This window comes from Coturnix japonica, chromosome 3 (assembly GCF_054131305.1).
Source record: "Coturnix japonica strain WE chromosome 3, WE-NBRP24, whole genome shotgun sequence".
Taxonomy (NCBI): Eukaryota; Metazoa; Chordata; class Aves; order Galliformes; family Phasianidae; genus Coturnix; species Coturnix japonica.
This window is the reverse complement of record NC_140665.1, coordinates 63,411,442-63,431,303: the sequence shown is the minus strand read 5'-3', so window position 1 is coordinate 63,431,303 and position 19,862 is coordinate 63,411,442. Positions and strand designations below refer to the sequence as shown.

At 39.4% G+C, this 19,862-nt stretch overlaps 1 protein-coding gene across 1 annotated transcript in view; it reads left to right on the top strand.

Annotated features, from left to right (window-relative positions):
- Positions 1-17,043, top strand: part of CDC40 (cell division cycle 40) — a 30,859-nt gene extending 13,816 nt beyond the window's left edge. Inside the window, exons 4-15 of the mRNA XM_015858722.2 lie at positions 1,444-1,527; positions 3,065-3,204; positions 3,831-3,927; positions 5,373-5,512; positions 7,435-7,509; positions 8,177-8,222; positions 8,942-9,043; positions 9,364-9,479; positions 9,762-9,895; positions 12,939-13,015; positions 14,990-15,134; positions 16,014-17,043. Coding sequence (XP_015714208.1) covers positions 1,444-1,527; positions 3,065-3,204; positions 3,831-3,927; positions 5,373-5,512; positions 7,435-7,509; positions 8,177-8,222; positions 8,942-9,043; positions 9,364-9,479; positions 9,762-9,895; positions 12,939-13,015; positions 14,990-15,134; positions 16,014-16,191 — 1,334 coding nt within the window. The 3' untranslated portion in view covers positions 16,192-17,043. The remainder of the gene's footprint in view (positions 1-1,443; positions 1,528-3,064; positions 3,205-3,830; positions 3,928-5,372; positions 5,513-7,434; positions 7,510-8,176; positions 8,223-8,941; positions 9,044-9,363; positions 9,480-9,761; positions 9,896-12,938; positions 13,016-14,989; positions 15,135-16,013) is intronic.
- Positions 17,044-19,862: the final 2,819 nt, after the last annotated feature.

Below are 19,862 nucleotides of genomic sequence, written 5' to 3'. Positions count from 1 at the left end.
GCATCAGAGTGTTTTTATATACTATTGGTCTTTGGGAGTCACAGGCTCATCTTCCACTGCTTATGATTTTCATAACTGTTTCTGTGAATCGACAAAAATGTAAGAATTAATTTGTATGCCGTAAGATTCCTGTGGATTTGTGTGTGGCTACTTCTACCAGTGGTAGAAGTTGCTTTTCTTTCATTGCTTTTTATCTCTTTCATTGCTTCTCTTCCTTTTTTATTTATTTATTTTTTCTTTCTGAGACAGAGGAGATCTCTATGGGTTCTCAAGAGGCACTTTGTCATTTGAGTAATGTTTAATAAAAGATGGTGCTGTGTCCACCAGGGTGCAGTCTTAAACAAAACAAAAAAGCCACAATGGTCACCAAACCTTCAGTACCTCTCTACATTGGAAACCACATGAGGTTATTTGTATTTCACAGAAGCTCATGCCTATCTGCTTCAGGAGAAATGGAGAGAAAGTGTAAGAGATGCATATTAAAATTAGAACCTTGGAATATAAAAAATGTGAATTATTCTCAATATCTACAAAAATGCTAATGCATTTTATAAATTATTTATAGGAGTAAATTCAGCAGGTTTTGTTTTTTCTTCTTTTTAACGAGACTCAATAGCAGTAATCAGGAAATTATTATGTAAATGCTTAATTCTTTTAAAAATTAAGGGCTATTGCCGCTGCTTCTGGTGTGTTCCATTTTAGTTAAAGCAACTGCTTTCATGTGGAAGGATCGAGCTTTCCCAGCCTTGACGTGAGGATGAAATCATTTCTGCAGGGGCACACAGAATACGCACAAAACCCCAGAAAACTTCCATTTTCTTCCATTCCTCTTTTGTATCCCTGTCATTTTCCTTTTGTCTGGTTTCAGTGTAACTTTACTGCCTTTGTCCTGAACTAAAGCAGCACCCAATTAAGATCATGCATTGCTGGCAGTAAATTTGGAGTTAAATCTTTCCTTTACACCAGAAAACAAAAGAAAGCTGCTATGACATTCCAGAAAGTAATGTTTTGTATTGTAGCAAACTGGTTTCAGTGTTGACCTTGCTTGGAGCAGGGTGCTGGGCTGGAGGCCTCTTGGGAGGCCAGAAAGATGCTGAGGCCTCACTCTTGCATTGTGAACTGTTGCTTATTGTGTGTATTCTCTGTTCTACAGATTTAAGCATTCTGGTTACAATGCATGCACAGAGACCTCATGGCAGGGGATTTAGACTAGATAATCTTTAAAGATCCCTTCCAGTACAGGCCATTCTATGGTAATACCTTGTAGAAACTGCAGTACTGGAGTCAAGTGAGTAGTGAATGAGATTTCAAAATATTATCCTTCTTCATTCTGAGCTCCCTGAGTGTGAACTGGAAAAATAACTTCATGGTGGGAGAACATACAAACAATTGTACAAAAGTCAAAGATCCAAAATAACATTTATTTCATTTCTCTTGTTTCAGGTTATGCATTAGACCCGTCTATAGACAACCCTGAAGTTGCTACCAAGTATATTGGCTCTGTAGAAGAAGCTGAAAAAAATCAAGGTATTTCAGAATCTTATATAAATTGATGGCTATTTCCATATTTCTTCACTAAGAAATGGAGTAGGTATTGGCAGAGGAAGGAATTGTGAAATAATTACCAATGATGATGTGTTGCTCATCAGAGATACAGGGGAAATTTGTTTTCCTGAAGCAGCAAATATATCATACTATCTTTGGAACCTCTCAGGTGCCTTTGAACAAATAGGACCAATTCACACATATGGAACAGAGCTTTTTGGTCCTCTTCAATTCTGTCTTGATCCAGGTTATGGCATTTCTGCATTAGGATGTTGGTATGTTATGCTAGCTAACCACTTAAATTACGCTACTCAGTAGCCAACTGATGGCTCTGTGAGCCACCTGTAGCAGCCCTTTTGGGGATTGCAAGTTATCTCTGCTAAGAGGAGTTAAACTGTTTGGAAATAAGAAGCTAATGGAAAGTTGCCAAATGGTAAAGGCATAGCATTCCACTGAAAGAAGTGGCTACCAGAGGCATGGGGCTTGTAATAAATGCATTGATGCAAGATATTTAACAATGAAAGTGACTTCGTGTTTTGTTTTTTGGTTTTTTTTTTAACTTCTTATTTGCATGTATATATAAAGATTCTTTATTTGTTATTGTCCATGGTATATGTAGAAGGTTACCTCATTAATTCCTTCCAAAGAAAGCAAACAAAAATAAACTTATTTTGATATAGCAATTATATTAGATAGAAATGGCTAAGACTAAATTGTTTCAGAAGTAAAATAGATTCTTTTGTTACTGCAGTTTTTGTCATTTATTTTAAGAAGACTCCTGACTGCACTGTACCAGTCTTTCATATATTGCTATTGTTTATTAACTTCTACATTGCCTATTTTCTTTGTTTACAAAAAATCCTTTCTGTCTCCTTTTCCCTAGAGGAGTATTACTGATGCTGTAGGAAAGCATTATGTGAAAAATGCACGCTGGTTTTGATGGATGAAGTTCTTAGGGCACAGAATTTGTGATAAGCTGGCATTTATATGAAAGAGTAGGATGGTGTTCAGAAATAGATAACTGAATTTTAACTGAATTAGACCAGACAGTTGTAATTGAGATTTGAGGAGATTTTTATGTTTGGTTGTTTGTTGTTTTTTGTTTTTTAATTTTTCTATTTGCTTCCTTGTGGATTTTGTTTGAAACTGACAGAGGTGGGGAGGGGGAGGTCAGGAGCTCTAATTTTTCCAAGTCTGCACTATTTAAAGTATGAAAATCAATACATTCGTGCAGTCTGCAGACGTAGTGCTACAAATGCATGGGCACATGTTTGATGAAATACTAGTTTTGAGTGGCTCTCCTGTTACTGTACATGTAGCAGTGTTCATAATTTAATAAGTCAGCAGTGCTTTGGCCCCTAAGTGTGTTCTCCATTTTCCTGTGTGTGTTGAATGGAGTGATGGTGATAGTGTTGTGTGGTGGTGGTGGTGTTTGTTTTAGATTGTTGTGATGAGACCTATGATGCTGAGGCATGTTATCTGTATGAGCAGCTAAGCAGTGTATTGTTTCTTTCTCTAGGTTTAACAGTGTTTGAAACGGGACAAAAGAAAATTGAAAAAAGGAAGAAATTCAAGGAGAATGATGCATCTAACATTGATGGTTTTCTGGGACCATGGGCGAAGTACGTTGACGAAAAAGAAGTAGCCAAACCTTCAGAAGTAAGTACTGCTTTAAGACTGTAAACACAAACTGCTAGTGCATCGTGATGCAATAATATATTATGTGGTGGTTTTAATAGAGATCCAGTGTGTCTCAACCAGAAGGTGTGCTTTAGGGTGATAGAAGCATTCCCAGTTCTAACGGTGAATAGGGGGGTTCTGAATGTTGTGCATTCCATTGTATTGAAAGACTGGAAATAGAATGAATCATATCTATGTGTCACATGTAGAGTCTGACGAAAGATCCTTATAAATAGGAGCAACTTGGAAAGAAATGAAAGTAAATTTGTATTTATTTTAAGGAAAAGGGAGGTTGGTCTTTTTGGTGTTGTTCTTTTCTTTAAAGCAACAACACAACCAATAAATGTCGTTCACATTGAGTCCGTGATGCTTAGCCATAGTCTGTAAATAAAATGATTATATTTAGTTATTTTCAGTGTACTTAGCTTTTCAAGCTAATCTGCTTTTGATAAAGGTATTCTATTGATGCTTAGAAATATTTCTGATCTCACTTAGCAATACATGTATTCTTAATAGCAAATAAACAGTAATGCAGTTTTGGATTTTGTTACATCGTTCTGAGCGTTTATTTTTTTAAAAGTCAAGATCATGTTTTATTTTTCCAGGAAGAACAGAAGGAGTTGGATGAAATAACAGCTAAGAGGCAGAAGAGAGGAAAACTAGAAGATGATAAACCTGGAGAGGAGAAGACTATATTACATGGTAATGGCATCTTCCTGCCTGTTCTCATTTTCCTGCACACCGTGTTTTCTTGCCTGCTGTGTTAATTAGTAAGGATGGCAGACAGCCTCAGCAAAACTGCTGAGGCACCTTGATGTTTCTGTTTTGGAGATAATAGCACTCGCAGGCATAAGCATAAAGGGCAAGGAAAGAGATAAGCTTGGACCAATTCCACATCATACTGTGAAGAGCAGCGTGGAAATGTCATCTTTCAGGGTACTGGTTTTATTTATTTATTTTTAATCTCAGTAGGTATGCATATCTTCTTCATATTATAGAAAGGAAAAAAACGGTGAGATTATGTGCTTGGTTTAGCCTGAGCTTCGGAATGACCACAGTTTTGTCTTTTGGTACTTTTATCAGCAAGTAGTGCTTTGAATTACAGACATAACATTTAGAAAATCACTTGGACCCTGTACTTCCTCCATTCTTAATGTGAACATTCTTACTGTCATACTATGAATAATTATTTATCAAATGATTACCCTGTTGAGGCCTATAGCATACGATAACCTCAAAGAAAAACATGAGAAAATAAAGTAAGTAAAATTAAGTGATTTTTGGAAACTGTTGTTTCATCTGTCTGTATGCAAAACTGTCCTACATGGCAACACTTGGCACAGGTAGTTCCACCTGTCTGTGTACCATCACCTAAAGTTTCACAGTCAAAGTCCTTACAGGATAAATTTTAATCTTCTCAAACTGAAGCCTTCCAGAAAAAAACACTGTTCTGTAGACACCTTCAGACATTGATGCTGAGCAGAAGGTCATTTGTACAAGCAAAACAGTCATATCAATACCCAAGAAACATAAATTAATTAAATCAGCGCACAGCTTAATGTCAACAGATGAGTCTACTTTGGAATATCAATTTACAGGACAATGCACCCTGCATGTGTGAGCATCCAGGCACTTCTGCAAAATCTAGTTAAAGAACAGATGTTAGCTGCTGACTGCTATTGGTGGAGCAGTTGGTTCATATTGATGAAGGATCTTTTTTTTCTCTGATTTGCAATTCTATTGAAATGACTGTTAAAGCACAGAGCCCGGTGGAATGTAAATTGCAAGCAAATGCCAGAGTTAGAGTGCAGGTTATAAACTGTGTGGAGTTAGTGCGAGCAAACCCTTATTGTCTTCAGGAACACTGTGGCATTTTGAGGTAAGCTGGGTAAGGGGGAGATTGTTTTGTTCAAATTATCAGATTCCAATCAGATTTGCTGAAATGGCTTCATTTAAGTACAACTCATCAGAATTTATATCCTATGACATGGATTTATTTTCTTATCATCCCTCTTCCCACCCTTCTTCAGAGCAAGTCAGCTGTGTTGAAAAAAGCCTTAAATATGTGTTAATTGAATCTTCCTAAGATTATTACCCCTTAAAATACAATCTCTGAGATTCTCTGAATTCTCCATTTACCTTTTTAGTTAAAGAAATGTACGACTATCAGGGGAGATCTTACCTTCATGTTCCTCAAGATGTTGGAGTTAATCTCCGTTCCACAATGCCACCTGAGAAGTGCTATCTTCCAAAGAAACAAATCCATGTATGGTCTGGACATACAAAGGTAGGAAGTTTTGGAATGTACCTCATAAAAATGCATTTTGTTTTCTATCTGAACTTATATAAAACTGAATCATTGGTAGAAGAAACAGAGGTTTTTTTTCGTTTATGACATTGTGCACACAGTTGGCAGCATTATACACCTGCACAAGGTGTTCACATGGTCAGATATGATTGTTTGTGATATCTGTATAAACTTTTTTCATGAGCATCCCCACATCTTTTGAAGGAACAAATATTCTTCATTCACCTTTGCGGGGTTTTGAGTTATTTACTAAATTGCCACGTGAATAAGAGAAAGACTAATTCTAGAGATAACTGAAAATGCATTTGTAGACTAGAAGTACTTAAATGCTATTTCACATCAAACCAATGAAAAGTTGAATAGGTTTTGTGATTGTAATACATAACAGGATTCCTAAACATTATTATTAACTTGCTTTCAGTTTTCCTTGATGTTGCTTCACATTCATCGTTTCTTTTTCAGACAGTGTACCTAAACACATATTTGTAATGTTAGAACTTGTTTCACTGATCAGATTCATAAAGCCAGATTCAGTTTGCTGCTTCTTCCATCTCTAATTTTCAGTATTATGTCAAGGAATATGCTATGCTGCAGTGGGCAGCACCTTAATGATACCCAAAAGATCGAAGAAAGGAGACATGGCTTTTGCCTTTTTTTTGTTGAGTCGAACCTCTGTATTTTTCTTTAGTGACTGCTGCATCAAAGAACTTGTAGTTACAGGTATCAGTGTTTTCCAGAATAACATCTTCTCCCCAAAGCTTTAGTCACTCATTTGCCTATTATCTTGTCAGAACAAATTGATGCATAAAAAAGGTTTTGTGCTTTTTTCCTTCAAATAACCAAGACAAACAATGGAATGGATGAGAAAAACAAAAGGAAGGAGGACTGAGAAAGATAGCAAAGCTGCGGGATATAAGAAAGTACTGATAAGGAGGGATATAGAATGCAACTCAAACCAGAGTGGGAGGAACTAGATGGAATAAGAATAGAGTAATTGATGTTTTATGGAAGGAAGAGATGTCAATCTATGAGTACCTGGCAGTTCTCTAGATGTCCTTCATAAAGATGACCTGAAATACAGACAGGTGGGAGGATACTATGCCCAGGGAATTCGCTGTTCAGTGGCTACAAGCCAGTATATGTAATAAGTGGAGCTGGCTAGAGTTTTTTCTGTGGAATACTTCCACATGTCTCACCTGAAAGGGCTGTTTGCTAGTTGGAACAATCAAACAGGAACACCAAAAAAAACCAGGGCTGTCAACCTGCATTGTCCTGTCAATTTAAAGCATATGTACTAGCCAGGGCAGGTTGGCTGGGGTTTTTGTTTTGTTTTGTTCTACTAGAGAAGTAGCACTCATTACTTTTGAGATTACTGCATTTGCAGCTTCAGAACCTGTGAATGCTTCTGGGGATGCCTGTGTTGGAAGTGGCCTCAGGGACTACATTAATACACCAATGGCACTGCTGCCATGATGGTACTGCTGCCATCTTGTATTTAAAACAAACAAAACAGGACTTGTTTGGAAAAAAGTATATAGCAAAGAGAATAAGTTGGCAGGAAAGGATTCCATTACAGCAGTGTCAGTTTAAAGCAGTCACCTTAACCTACAATTTATTTGATGTGATTACCACAGTAATGGTGTGAGTGTTGAGAAGGGACTGTGGAGAAGCTCTCGGGTGTATGTATATACAGATATTGAAGTGAATCAATTTGTTGCCTGTAACAATTGTTAAAAATGCGTCTTGTTTTTAAAGTGGAATGGTAGGATATTTCTTTTAGATATACTGTATATTTTATAAAGTTGCTACAATGCAATAAAACTTTATAAAAACAAAGAGGGCTAGTGAACTGAGAGAATACATAGATGCTCCACTTACTGTTTAATTGTCTTTATTTACAGGGAGTTAGTGCAGTTAGATTGTTTCCTCTGTCTGGGCATCTGCTGCTGTCTTGCTCTATGGATTGCAAAATTAAGGTGAGTTATTTTTCTACTTTCATTTATGTATTTTATTCTAGCATTGAATACAGACTTTGCATTTAGAGTATGTAAATGCTTGGCACTTCTACCAAGTTACTGTTTCTTATATTTTCTCACTTGAGTTTTAAGTTATAAGTTCTTGGGAACAAAGATAGAATAATACACAAGATGGTGTGGGTGTTAGAACAGTGTAGTAACACTTAGTAATAGAATGTAGAAGGTCTTGAGTTGCTCAGGTTACTGTCTCTGCTATTGTTATAATTTGCTGTGAAGCTTAGTTTTGCAGCGGGCAACAGACTTTTCATCAAATGGTTGACTGGAAGTATTTGTGGCTTCAAACTAACCTCATTTTAGTCCATCAATGTCACATTAGAAAACTAATAGATTGATTAATATTTTCCTAAATAGCAAAGACTTAGATACTGAAAAACTTAAATTAGATCTTTTATTTTACTGTGTTGGGGTTTTTCTTTCTAATAAGATGGAATTCTTGTAAATGGCTGGATAGATATATGGAATTTATCAGTAGATGTCTTAAATTTGTAATTAGTTAAACTGGTGTAATAATTATTTGCACTTAATTTCAGCATCGTTGGGTGGTTGTTTTTTTTTTAACTGTTGACATATTTTCTCCCCTCATCTTCTTGTTCTTTTTTCTTTCAAGCTGTGGGAAGTATACGGAGATCGAAGATGTCTACGGACATTTATTGGTAATCATGCTTTTTTTTAAACTGTGCTCTTAATATACATATAAAACAGCTGTGTGAATTGATGTGTTATAGATTAACATGTGATATGTTAATCTATATGATATGTGATCTATAATCTATGTGATATGTTTATGTGATAAACATATATACACATATTTACTTATGTACATGTTTTCTATATATTTTACATATGTTTTTTGTGTATAGTTTCTATGCCAGTATTTTAACTAAAGAGAGCTACAATGATCAGCTGAAAGCATTGGGGTGAGGATAGCAAGATGAACATCAGAAACCCTCATATTTCCAATGATTTTTGATTGTTTTGTTTTTCACTTTAAATGTTTCCCCTTCAAATGCATCCCAGGTAGTGTTTGTGTCTCCAGTTTTTTCCCTTAGTTGTCAACATTGATTTGCACATTGTTTCTGTGCAGTGCTGTTGTTTCTCTCTCCAGTGTTTATATGTGCTCGTGGTTTGTTTTTGTTTGTTTGGTTTAATTCTCATCAGTCTGCATGAGGTACTTGAGTCAGGAGTTCTTTGTCACTTGAATCACTATGCTGAAATCAGGTTTGCTGGTACTCAGGAAGAATTTCAGTGAGCAATTTCCTTCTTCTCTTTGCCTTACTGAAGATTATAGCAGTTAAGTGGAAAAAGGTTTTCCTAAAAACCCCGTAATTCTAAGCACAAATGAAAGGTTTATTGCATCTTTTCTGTGTTGTAGGACATGGGAAAGCCGTTCGAGACATCTGTTTTAATAACGCTGGCACCCGATTTCTTAGCGCTGCATATGACCGCTATATTAAACTGTGGGACACTGAAACAGGTAGGCCTGTAGCTGTGCACACTGTGACAAATTGCTTACATATACATTTACATCTAGAGACATAAAAAAGCAATGAAATCATGCTTTAGACCAAAATGTAATCTGTAATACAGGGTAAATTTTGCAGGTATTCTTTGAAACTAAGGGTGTTGGGAAGGAAAGAAGTTTCCATAATTGAAGAAGACGTCAGCTTGCTTAACAGTAGCAGTAGTCTCATTTAAGTGAGAAATTCATGAATGTCTCTAACAATATATGTAATAAACTCATCAGCCCTTAGAACTTCTGGCTTGACCCACTATGAACACCTTTGTCTGTTTCAGGGCAGTGTATTTCAAGATTCACAAACAGGAAGGTTCCTTATTGTGTCAAGTTCAACCCTGATGAAGATAAACAAAATCTCTTTGTTGCAGGAATGTCAGATAAGAAAATAGTGCAGGTATGTCTATCTTATGTCTTATTTTCTCCTGATTTCTCTCTGTAAACACTCTGCCTACAGCTCAAGAAACTGTTAATTTTACTTAAATTTTCTTACTCAATTAGAATTCTAGAACCAGTTGAGCGTGTTGCTTTTTCCTCCTACTTTTTCCTCCTACTTTCAAAGACTGTTACTAGAGGATTTGCCTTCTTGCATGATTTTATTATTATTTTAAAGCTTCGCATTATAATAATACAGTATTTAGTAAAATCCAGCATCTTACTCTGACTTATTTAATTGTAGTGGGATATTCGGAGTGGTGAGATTGTGCAGGAATATGACAGACATTTGGGGGCTGTCAACACCATTGTGTTTGTGGATGAAAATAGAAGATTTGTGAGTACATCCGACGACAAAAGTTTAAGAGTCTGGGAATGGTAAGTTAAAAATACTAAATTTAAGCATATTATGAACAAACTGATATGGCAGCATATTGTTAAAAGTGTGCACAGCAGATTGGATGCTGAAGCATACTGAGTTTATAGCTAGCTGAGGAAGAGCTGAACTCAGATTTCTGTAAGTGTGTATGTAATTATACACACTCTCTATAACTTCCTGAAGGGAGGTTGTATTGAGCTGGGGGTCAGCCTCTTCTCTCATGTCATTAGTGATAGGACTAGAGGGAATGGTTTCAAGCTGCAGCAGGGGAGATTCAGGCTGGACATTAGGAAACATTACTTCTCAGAAAGGGTGGTCAGGCAGTGGAATGGACTGCCCAGGGAGGTGGTGGAGTCACTGACCCTGGGGGTGTTCAAGGAATGTTTGGATGTTGTGTTGAGGGACATGGTTTAGTGGGAGCTATTGGTAATAGGTGAATGGTTATACTGGGTGATCTTTTAGGTCTTTTCCATCCTTGATGATTCTGTGAAAGCCTCCTTTTATTGATGCAGATTTTATATGGTCGTCAGGATGTATTTATTCTTTATATATTATTAATGATTAATAATTTCTTTTGACACTGTATATTTCTCAAATCTCTAGAGAAGTTATTCTAATCTTTAAAACTTAATTGTTTCCTATCTCGCTGCTGAACATTAACCAACCTGTTCTGGCTTCATTCCTGAGACACTTTGTAGTTTTATCTTCCTCCAAAGAAAGCACAAGACAGCCACGTCAGCCTGAAACATGCTGCACTCTATTAGCAGTCTTTGTTCCAATCTCTCCATTCCCCAGGGGTACAGGAGCCCATAAATAAGCCCTTTTAGAAAAAGTTTCTTATATTATGCTGGCACTTTTAGCTTTTGAATGCTTTGAGCTTTGATACGCACAATGTTATTTAATATTTGGCCACCATACAAGATAACAATCTTGGTGTAGCTTTGTTTCTGCTTTTCTGGTAGTCCGCTTTTTGGGCCTTTGCTGATAGTGTGAGTGCAATAAATGACAAAAATGAAAGTCTCTCCAACAAAACTCATACCATTTTTAGTGCCTTCCAATTTTTAATGTAACTGGGAAGAAAACAAATATCTTCTATTTCTGAAACCTTTCCCACAAGATTCTAGATCTTAAGACCTTCTGCTTAGGACTTGAAGATTTCTCTTAAGACTCCAGGCTTCTTTTTTAAATGATTAATTCCATATCTTCAAGTATCCGTTTCATTTTGTCATTCACTGACGGAAGCTGTTGCACAACACAGACACAAGTTTGACAGCTCCGTGACTAATCAGTTTCTTCCCAGCTTTTTTTATTGTTTTTTTTTTTTTTTTCACTGTCTGTGCTATTTGAATGTCACCCAAAACCCACAGTGTGTCTGTGATCTGTTGCTGTCACTGTCAGTAGCAGCAGTGGTAATGACCAAAGCCTGGGAGCCCAGGTTTAGGCTTATAGGCATGGAACACTGTCTCCAGATGTGACTCCCAGAGAGCCTCTGTTCAGCTTTTTGTAATTAGACCCATGTATTTACCGAGCTCCTCAAAGTATTTACAGTATTGTGTCTGCTAAGGAACGTCTCCTCTCTGGTGAGTGGGAGGAGGATGTCACTTGCACAAATCTGTTATTTCCTTGAGATTGGATTGCCCTTCTTCTGTGAGCTCTGTGTTGATGGCTGAAATAAATAGCGGAGTGGGTGGATTTTAGTCACTCTGTGGGGAAAAGACGGAAAGGCAGAAAGGTTCTGCTATGGGAACATTGCAACCTGATTGTTACAGTACCACATTTTCTTTCTTCTGAAGCAAAAATCTGCACTGAGCATCCTGTATGCTGAAGAAGGGTTCAGACAATAGGGGACCCAACCTGCAGTTGATCTATGGTAACCAGTCTGCATATGTACATGATTTCAATCTCCAGATTTCTGCAGTGCATTATAACTCCTAATACATTCAGCACATCAGCTTTCCATATCAAACTGTTACATACCATGACTCAAATCGTTGTTCTTTTTCTAAAGTTCATAAGGACAATTGTTACTAAATCTAGGGTGATTTCAATGTATTTCTTCACATTCTTCAGCACAGTATTTCTTCAGTACCCTTCAGAAACAAAGCTGCCTTCAAAGTAATTATGACCTGAATATGGCCTTAAAAGCCAGTAATTAAAGCTGGACTAATTGCTTGGTTTCAATTGTTCAGAGAAATTTTGGAGCGGGTTTTGTAAATACTTTGACTTGGCCAAAGCTGGTAATGGGACGTCATGTCAGACTGCATTACAGTGAGCAGCTTCACCTCGGAGAATGTAAATGTCCTTTCCCTGAGAGTTCAGAGCTCGCTCATAGGTTTCACAAGGACAGACTTAAAGATCTGGTAGTTTGTTCAGGAGTCTTAACCGGGAGTGCTTTAAAATTTGCCTGCTTTGCTTTTAATGTGCTTGTATCTTTACAGCGGTGATGGTTTAAGTTGACACGGGTGTTATATTCTGTGTTTTACTTTCAGCAGTGCAAAACGTTATTTTCTCTTGCATCTAATTCTAATTGGATAAACAAATGAAATGATTTGGGCAACTGATATGAAGCTGTTTGAGTACTCCTCTAATAAAATGAAATGGAATTGAGACCGGGGAGTTCACAGCTGAGTTCAGCTATGAACATTAAGAATTGGTTGGCATCCCATTTGGGGAGATCAGGAGGAAAATGGCATTGTCAGAGGGAGTAGAATAAAACTGCTTTCTTTACGGTTGGTGTTTTTTTTAAGGGACTGGAGGCAATAGAGTATCTTTGTGTTACAGTTTCCCAATTGGAGTCAGGATTCTGCTGTAGGCTGTGGGTCATTTGGTTTGGGGTAAATTCCGTGCTACCAGAGGTTATCCTATAAATGGTTGCACAGCTGGAGTCCTCTAGGTGAGCACCCGTAATTTTGAGCTTATCCACATTCTTCTTTAGACAGCACTGCTGTGTTCTCAGTAGCTTAGTAAATCAGCTGTCTCAAGGCAGCCCTTTGGAATAATGTCTGCATGCCTTCCTAAAACACATACTTCTTCCTTTTGCAGGGACATTCCTGTAGACTTCAAGTATATTGCTGAGCCAAGTATGCATTCGATGCCAGCCGTGACTTTGTCTCCAAATGGTGGGTTAACAACTTCACTGCCTTCTCAGGCCGAGCTGACATGAAATGTCTCACTGATGATAGCTCTGTAATTTTACCATCTTGTACTTCCCTGCTGCCCCTACAACCCAACCTTCCCAAAGACGTGTGTGCCTTTATTCCAAGATCAGACCGAATCTGGATTTAATAGTTTTGAGAAGACCAAATACGTCAAAATGAAGGGTTGTTACAGCATAGCTGTATCAGTTTAAAACGAGTGCAGCACAAATAGCATTTGCTCAAGAGAAACTCTGAGTTACCTCAGTGTTTCTGTATGTTAATGCTTCCTTCGTGTTTATGTTCTTTGGTAACAACCAGACTGCAGGAGGACACGGGCTGAACGCCTCCAGCAGTAAGTGAAAAATCCTTCTAATAGGACAAAATCTCTTTTATGTGTGTTGGCCAAAATTCAATAGCTTTATTGCCAACGTTATTGAAGTGTTATAGATTTGCAGTTAACAGTCTAATTCGCTGAGCTGTGGCTGATCAACTTGTGTAGCCAGCGCATTCAGCCAGCTATCAGCATCAAATTACAGTTCCTTTGCAGTGTAAATATTTCATCCTTAACAATCGAGGCAGAGCCTTAATATTAAAAGGAAGATTCTGGAGAAAGACAGTGAACGTGAAAATTTTATGGAAGGAAATTTTCAGTTTCCTTCTGAATGCAGATGATTGTAACGGACCTTCTAAAAACTAGAAGAGAATAACATGACTGGGGCAAGCACACTATTTATTTCTCTGGGAGGCTGAACTAAACTGTCTAATTCCAAGCTAGAAGCTGGATCAGATTTAAGGACAATCCAGCACATTTTCTATCATTGTTCAAATAATCCATGGAGGACAGTGATAATATAAAATGTTCAGGGCAGAAGTCTGTTATAAACTCTTTCTGTAGTGCATTGCCTTCACTGGATTCTCAGTTAAGAATTAATGCGGTGCCAAGGTACAGATTGAAATGAAAAGTAGAAAGCCTTTTTATCATATTCTATTATGACACAGACAAGTAAATAGTCTCAAAAATATAAGGATCCTGAAACTCCTTAGTCACAGAATGACCTGGGTTGGAAGGGACATCAAGGATCATGTAGTTCCAACCCCCCTGCCTGGCAGGGCCACCAAACATACACCTTTACTAGATCAGGTTGCCCAGGGCCCCGTCCAACCTGGTCTTGAACACCTCCAAGGACGGGGCATCCACAACCTCCTTGGGCAGCCTGTTCCAGGGCCTAACCACTCTCCTAGTAAAGAAGTCCAGGTGACCATCTTAGGGTACCCACAAAAAAGGTTATTAAATAGATTACTTGTTGTTGTTTGTTTTTCCCTTCATCTGAGTTACGTGATTGAGAGTTTATAATATCTGCACCAGAAAAACTTACTCAGTAGCTTAAAAAGGGATCAATTCATTAGTGCGGTTAACATAACAGGCAGAGCTTTTTAGAGTTCTCAGTGCATTTTGTAGGAACAGGCTTCCCAAATCTTGTCAAGTATAGTTTTCTGCCTTCTGACAGTTATAACAGGTGGAAATTGGGTTGACCATCTTCCAGACCTTGTGATTCTGTGAAGTAATTATCAGCTTCTACCAAGAAACTTTATTACATGATAAGATAGATTAGATTTAGGTTGGATATAAGGAAAAAAATGTTACTGTGAGGATTGCAAGGCACTGGAACAGGTTGCCCAGAGATGTGGTTGATGCCCCATCCCCGGTGACTTTAAAGGCCAAAATGGATCAGGTCCTGGGGAACCTGATCTAGCTATGGATGTCCCTGTTCACTGCAGGGGAGTTGGACTGGATGTCATTTAAAGGCCCCTTCCAACTCTAAGGATTCTGTGATTCTGTATTGAAAATCTGAATTAACACAGTGCATTAAAATTTGTGTGTGTCCCAAGCTTTCCAGCCAAGACTCTTTCTTTGTATGTGGCACTCTGTCAACTCCTCTTTCATTGCACTTCTAGGGAAATGGTTGGCTTGCCAGTCAATGGACAACCAAATTCTGATATTTGGAGCTCAGAACAGATTCAGATTGAACAAAAAGAAGATCTTCAAAGGTCACATGGTAGCTGGCTACGCTTGTCAAGTGGATTTTTCGCCTGATATGAGGTGAGTTTTGTGGGAAAGGGCTTCGTCTTAAACTCACAAGCACAGACACCAGATTTCTTTTTCAATCCTCTGCAACATTCATTGATGCACAGCCATCCTACTAACTCAGTAATAGGAGAGAGCTCTCTAAGATGAGCAGAAGAAATTAAAGTTTGCTCTTCTTGTTTGACTGGACTAAGTGAATTGAACAATTGCTCCAAGCAACAGGTAAAGATTTCCATTCCCTAAAGACTTACTTTGCTGTGTTAAAGTATCCTGAGATTGCCCTTATTTTGCCCAGCCCTGGTGCAGCACAGACCTGCATCTGACTGTTTGCATTCAGTCAGCAGCAGCCTCCCCAGAGCCCTTCAGGCTCTGTTCCCACCATATGAACCTGTCTGGAACACCTGGAATTCAGATTTGCCTGCTTTTTCTTATTCAGAGGTCTGGTGTGCTGTATCCTCATTTAGCTGTTCAGAGATCTATCTTTTTCATCCTGTTTCCTTGGTAACATGCCCATATGTTTACCACTGTATGTACATAAGCTATGCATTGCTATAAAAAGTGGAGAATAACCTCAGCAAAACGGGAGGAAAAAAGCAGAGAGAATGTCTATAACTTGCAGATGAACTTCTGGCACTTTCATCTTTTCCCGACGTGTTCTCTTCAGTCCCGGTAACACTGTGTGGGTGTAATCACATTGGTTAGCACATTTACCTCACAGCTGATGCATCACCTTCTGCAGGACTAGGTGTGCCACAGAGCACAGCATGAATGCCAGTTCTCTGGCAGAGAAGATTTCAGACTGTCAGGTTGGGAAGGCTCACCGGGTGAAGCTCTATTCCATTTTTCAATATAAAGTGTTAGAATGCAAGTTTTATTTTAATCCCTTTATTGCAGCTACGTGATATCTGGAGACGCAGATGGAAAGCTTAACATCTGGGACTGGAAGACCACAAAACTCTACAGCAGAATAAAAGCACACGATAAAGTCTGCATTGGCGCGGTCTGGCATCCGCATGAAACTTCCAAAGTCATCACGTGCGGCTGGGATGGTCTCATTAAACTGTGGGATTAAAGAGGCTGCTGCAAGGATCTGAAGTTGTAAGCCCTGAGATCTGAGGTTGGAGTGAATTCTGCTGTAAGGACAGGTAGACGTGTTGTCATACAGCTGTTCGCGGCTGGCTGTATATATGCTGTGAGAGTGGAAAACCTTTGGAATGCTTGACTCAAAGGATAGTGTTCTAAACGCACCATCTGGCTGTGAGGATCTGCAGCGTACAGCATCGCGTCTTGGTTTGTCCTGTCACCTGCACAAAATACTCTTGTAAAATAAAACAGATTTTAAAAAAACTATTTTTGTGGCTCTGGCTGTCAGAGAGGTGGGGAGTTCAAGGAGAAAACCAGCAACTGTATCATCTTCTTCCTAAGAAGAAATCTTTGGTACCTGCTGTGACAGAGCTGGAAGTCAAGCATTTGTTTATGTTCTTTGGATGGCATTTTATTCTCCCTAAAATACTTCTACCTTTCTAGAACACAAAATCAGTTGCCTATGATGTCTGATAATTCACAGTAGAAATGAAGAACTGATCAGAAGTGCAGAGCCCTCAATTAGACTGTAATCAACTGAAGCCTGTATTCATAAAACCTTGGTGTGCCTGGTTTGCCTGTGTTTAACAATTGCATCGTGCTGATGGCCAAGTGTCATCCTTACAAGTACCCCTCAGCTTCCACGTAAGGTACCAGGTGTTTTTTCTCTTCCCATTTACTGTTAAGTTCCAGTAAGCATGATGTTAAAAAGCAAACAAAACAACAAAGTGGGTTGGTTGTACTATAAGATCCATGCAGTCTGTGACAATTTACTGTATATACATGCCACGCTTTCTCCTCTTTAAAAGACTTATTTTTAATAAACCATTTTATAAAGAAACTTTGCTTATCTTCCTTCACTTCTTCCATCCACCGCTGCCCACATGAAAGATTTCTTATTGCTTGGTATTTTAATACTTAGTCGTACCAGAATCCAGATAAGCTCATTTTCTTGCCCCATTCATACAAAACTAATTTAAGTTGGAAGGAAGGGGGGGTAAAGGGGGAAATCCTTTTAACACCGTCTGCTCTTCTTTTGAGCCCCTAATGGAAATAAAAGCATGTAACAAATTTGCCATTGATCAGTTTTAATTACAGTTTTGAATTACGCTCCGTTGCTTGCTATAAGTCAACAGCTGCTCATCAATTAAACAATAGCAAAGGATTAATGGCTATAATTAGCAGTAGGGTGGGAGATAAGGCACTGTAGTAGCTGAGATGCAAAGAATCTCAGACTGGAAGGGCTTTTTTTCCCTAAGACTTTATTTGTAATTTAAATCTGCTGTTCTGGAAGGACCGATTAACAAGACCGTTCTTTCAAAGAGTACTTGTTGAAGTTAGGCCTCTGTGAGTGAACTTGGAACTGAATGGAACTTACTGCTTGAGGAGAAAACTGGCTAAAATAACTTCTTCTGTGGGGAAGAAAACCAAGAAGTATGGACTCGCTACATTCTGGAGTCAATGAGTTAGGATTAAATGTTTGCAACAAGCCTCAGATCAAAATTCCACTGGGAACTTGCAGATAGATGAACTCCTTTGTCCCTCGCTGTTGGTCACCCTGTTAATCCGATGTGGAATTCCTCACATCTGCATTGAAGCCCGCAGGGGGAATTTTGATGATAATTAATTCCTCCCTGTCAGCTGCAGAGTCGTGGACTCCAGAGCTGGTGGTGTCAGCGATTTTGCTGTGTTTGGAAGAGGCAGCGGGTGACCGCGTGGGATGAGTCCAGGCTTCCTTCAGCCACCTGGGAAAGGACTCCTGGCTAATGAGCTCCAATGGTGTCCTCCTCTTTGCCTCCCCATTTCATATTATGCCAGAAATGGGTCTGCTACAAATGTTGGTCATGCATCTCTAACTTGGGGAAATGATGTGGCAGTGTCTTGCCACTTAATACCAATTACAGTTGCGGGGGTTTGTGGATAAGTGGACTATTGCCATCATTGCTGGAGTTCTGCCTTGGAAACCTGATTCTGGCCTCGTGCCACCTTCCTCATGGACTTCTTTCATATGTGAGAGGATGGAATGTCCCACGTGTCCTGGTGCAGCTTGCCAGTAGGTGGGAAGGCGGTCTCTCTCAAGGCAGATGGTTGCGGCATCTGTCTCACACAGAGCCTAAAGCCCCCAGGAAGACAGGGCTGCACATTCCTCGCCCTCATTGCAAGAAGCAAACATCTGAATTACTGCGCATCCAGAGGACTCCAAGATCGCCTTGGAAAAAAACAATTTTTAGCTAGAGGTAGATGTTCACCATTTAACAGCACGTCTTCAAAGGCTCGTTTAAACAGGAAAGCCTTGCAAACCTGACAGCACAGTTACACTGTGTACTCCCTGCAGAGTTGAAAGCTCTTACAAACAAGTTTAGATGATGCTCACCCAAGTGTGGACATGAGGTACCCTGGCACTCCAACCTCAGAGCCTCTTGTTACCTGGTTACGCCACAGAACATGTTGAAAACGTTCTAAATGTAGAAGCATTGGGCCTTTGTTAACTCACAGTGCTTTGCATCACTGGGGGCTGCTAAAATCAGGTGTTACTGCAGATGTATTGGGTTTGTCTCCTGGGCCTGGCTCAGTCCTTGGGCTAATCCGAGAGGCGTCAACACTGAGCTGAGTGCCCTCTGGTTTGCAAAGGAAGAAAACAACCCACAAATCCTCTGGGGAGCAATTTCAGCCCTATGAACCCTGCTGGGCTCCCCAACAGCCACACAGACACATCTCTGGGAGCTGCAGAGCTCCCCCCAGCACCACCACTCCATCACCCCACAACCACCATTGCTGTAATTCACCACCCCAACGCTTCCCCTGTGGTGTAAGTGAGGTTTGGTGGAGTTCAAACTCTTAGGAAGCAACACTAGGAGAAAAAAACAGAACAACCAACTTGCACTATAGGTGTGCTGTGAGCACAGAGCTTACCTTCAACTGCAGCAAAGTATGAGCATACAGTGGAAATCCAAGGCAAAGAGTAAGGATGTTCACAGTCTGAATATTCTTTGGTTGCTGCAGAGAGAGAAGTGTAGATGTGGGTCAGCTCTGACCTTCCACCACCACTGAAACGTGTTTCTACTGACTGCAATTAAATGTCACATTGTGTTAACAGGTGGCAAGAAATCAGAAGTGACTTCTTACCAAGTAACCCTGAGGGTGCCTTTAAGGGCAAGAGAGCAGCTAATGGAGCTCCCAGAGCCTGGGCTCTGAACGAACCAGATGGTCTCAGCTGTGAATTACTCACCAGAGAGAATGAGTGCATTTTCTTCAGGTGTGTGACCAGGTGATGTACACTGCCAGCTTCCACTGCCAGGGGCTCCTCTCTGGGGCCATTGCAGACCTCACTGTGTGACAACTGCAGTCAGACAGCCTTTGCCCCACAGCAGCGTAGCTCAGAAGCAACCACATTCCTTTTACATAAAGCCCAGTCATAAAGAAATAGATGGATTCATTAAGCTTTGCTCCTTTAGGTCAAAGAAGCCAATAAAAGCCAATGCATGGATGCACAAGAGCTCAGAAAGGACGACTGTGCTAACTCTGCTTTAAGAGGCGCTAAGTAGAAAGGCACAGAGCATAAAATGAGAGCTGTTCCCTTTCCCCATAATATCACATAACTGCCTTAGGAATAAGTGGTTTTTATCTATCCTGCATTTTCCATAAGGTTTCTTTAATTGC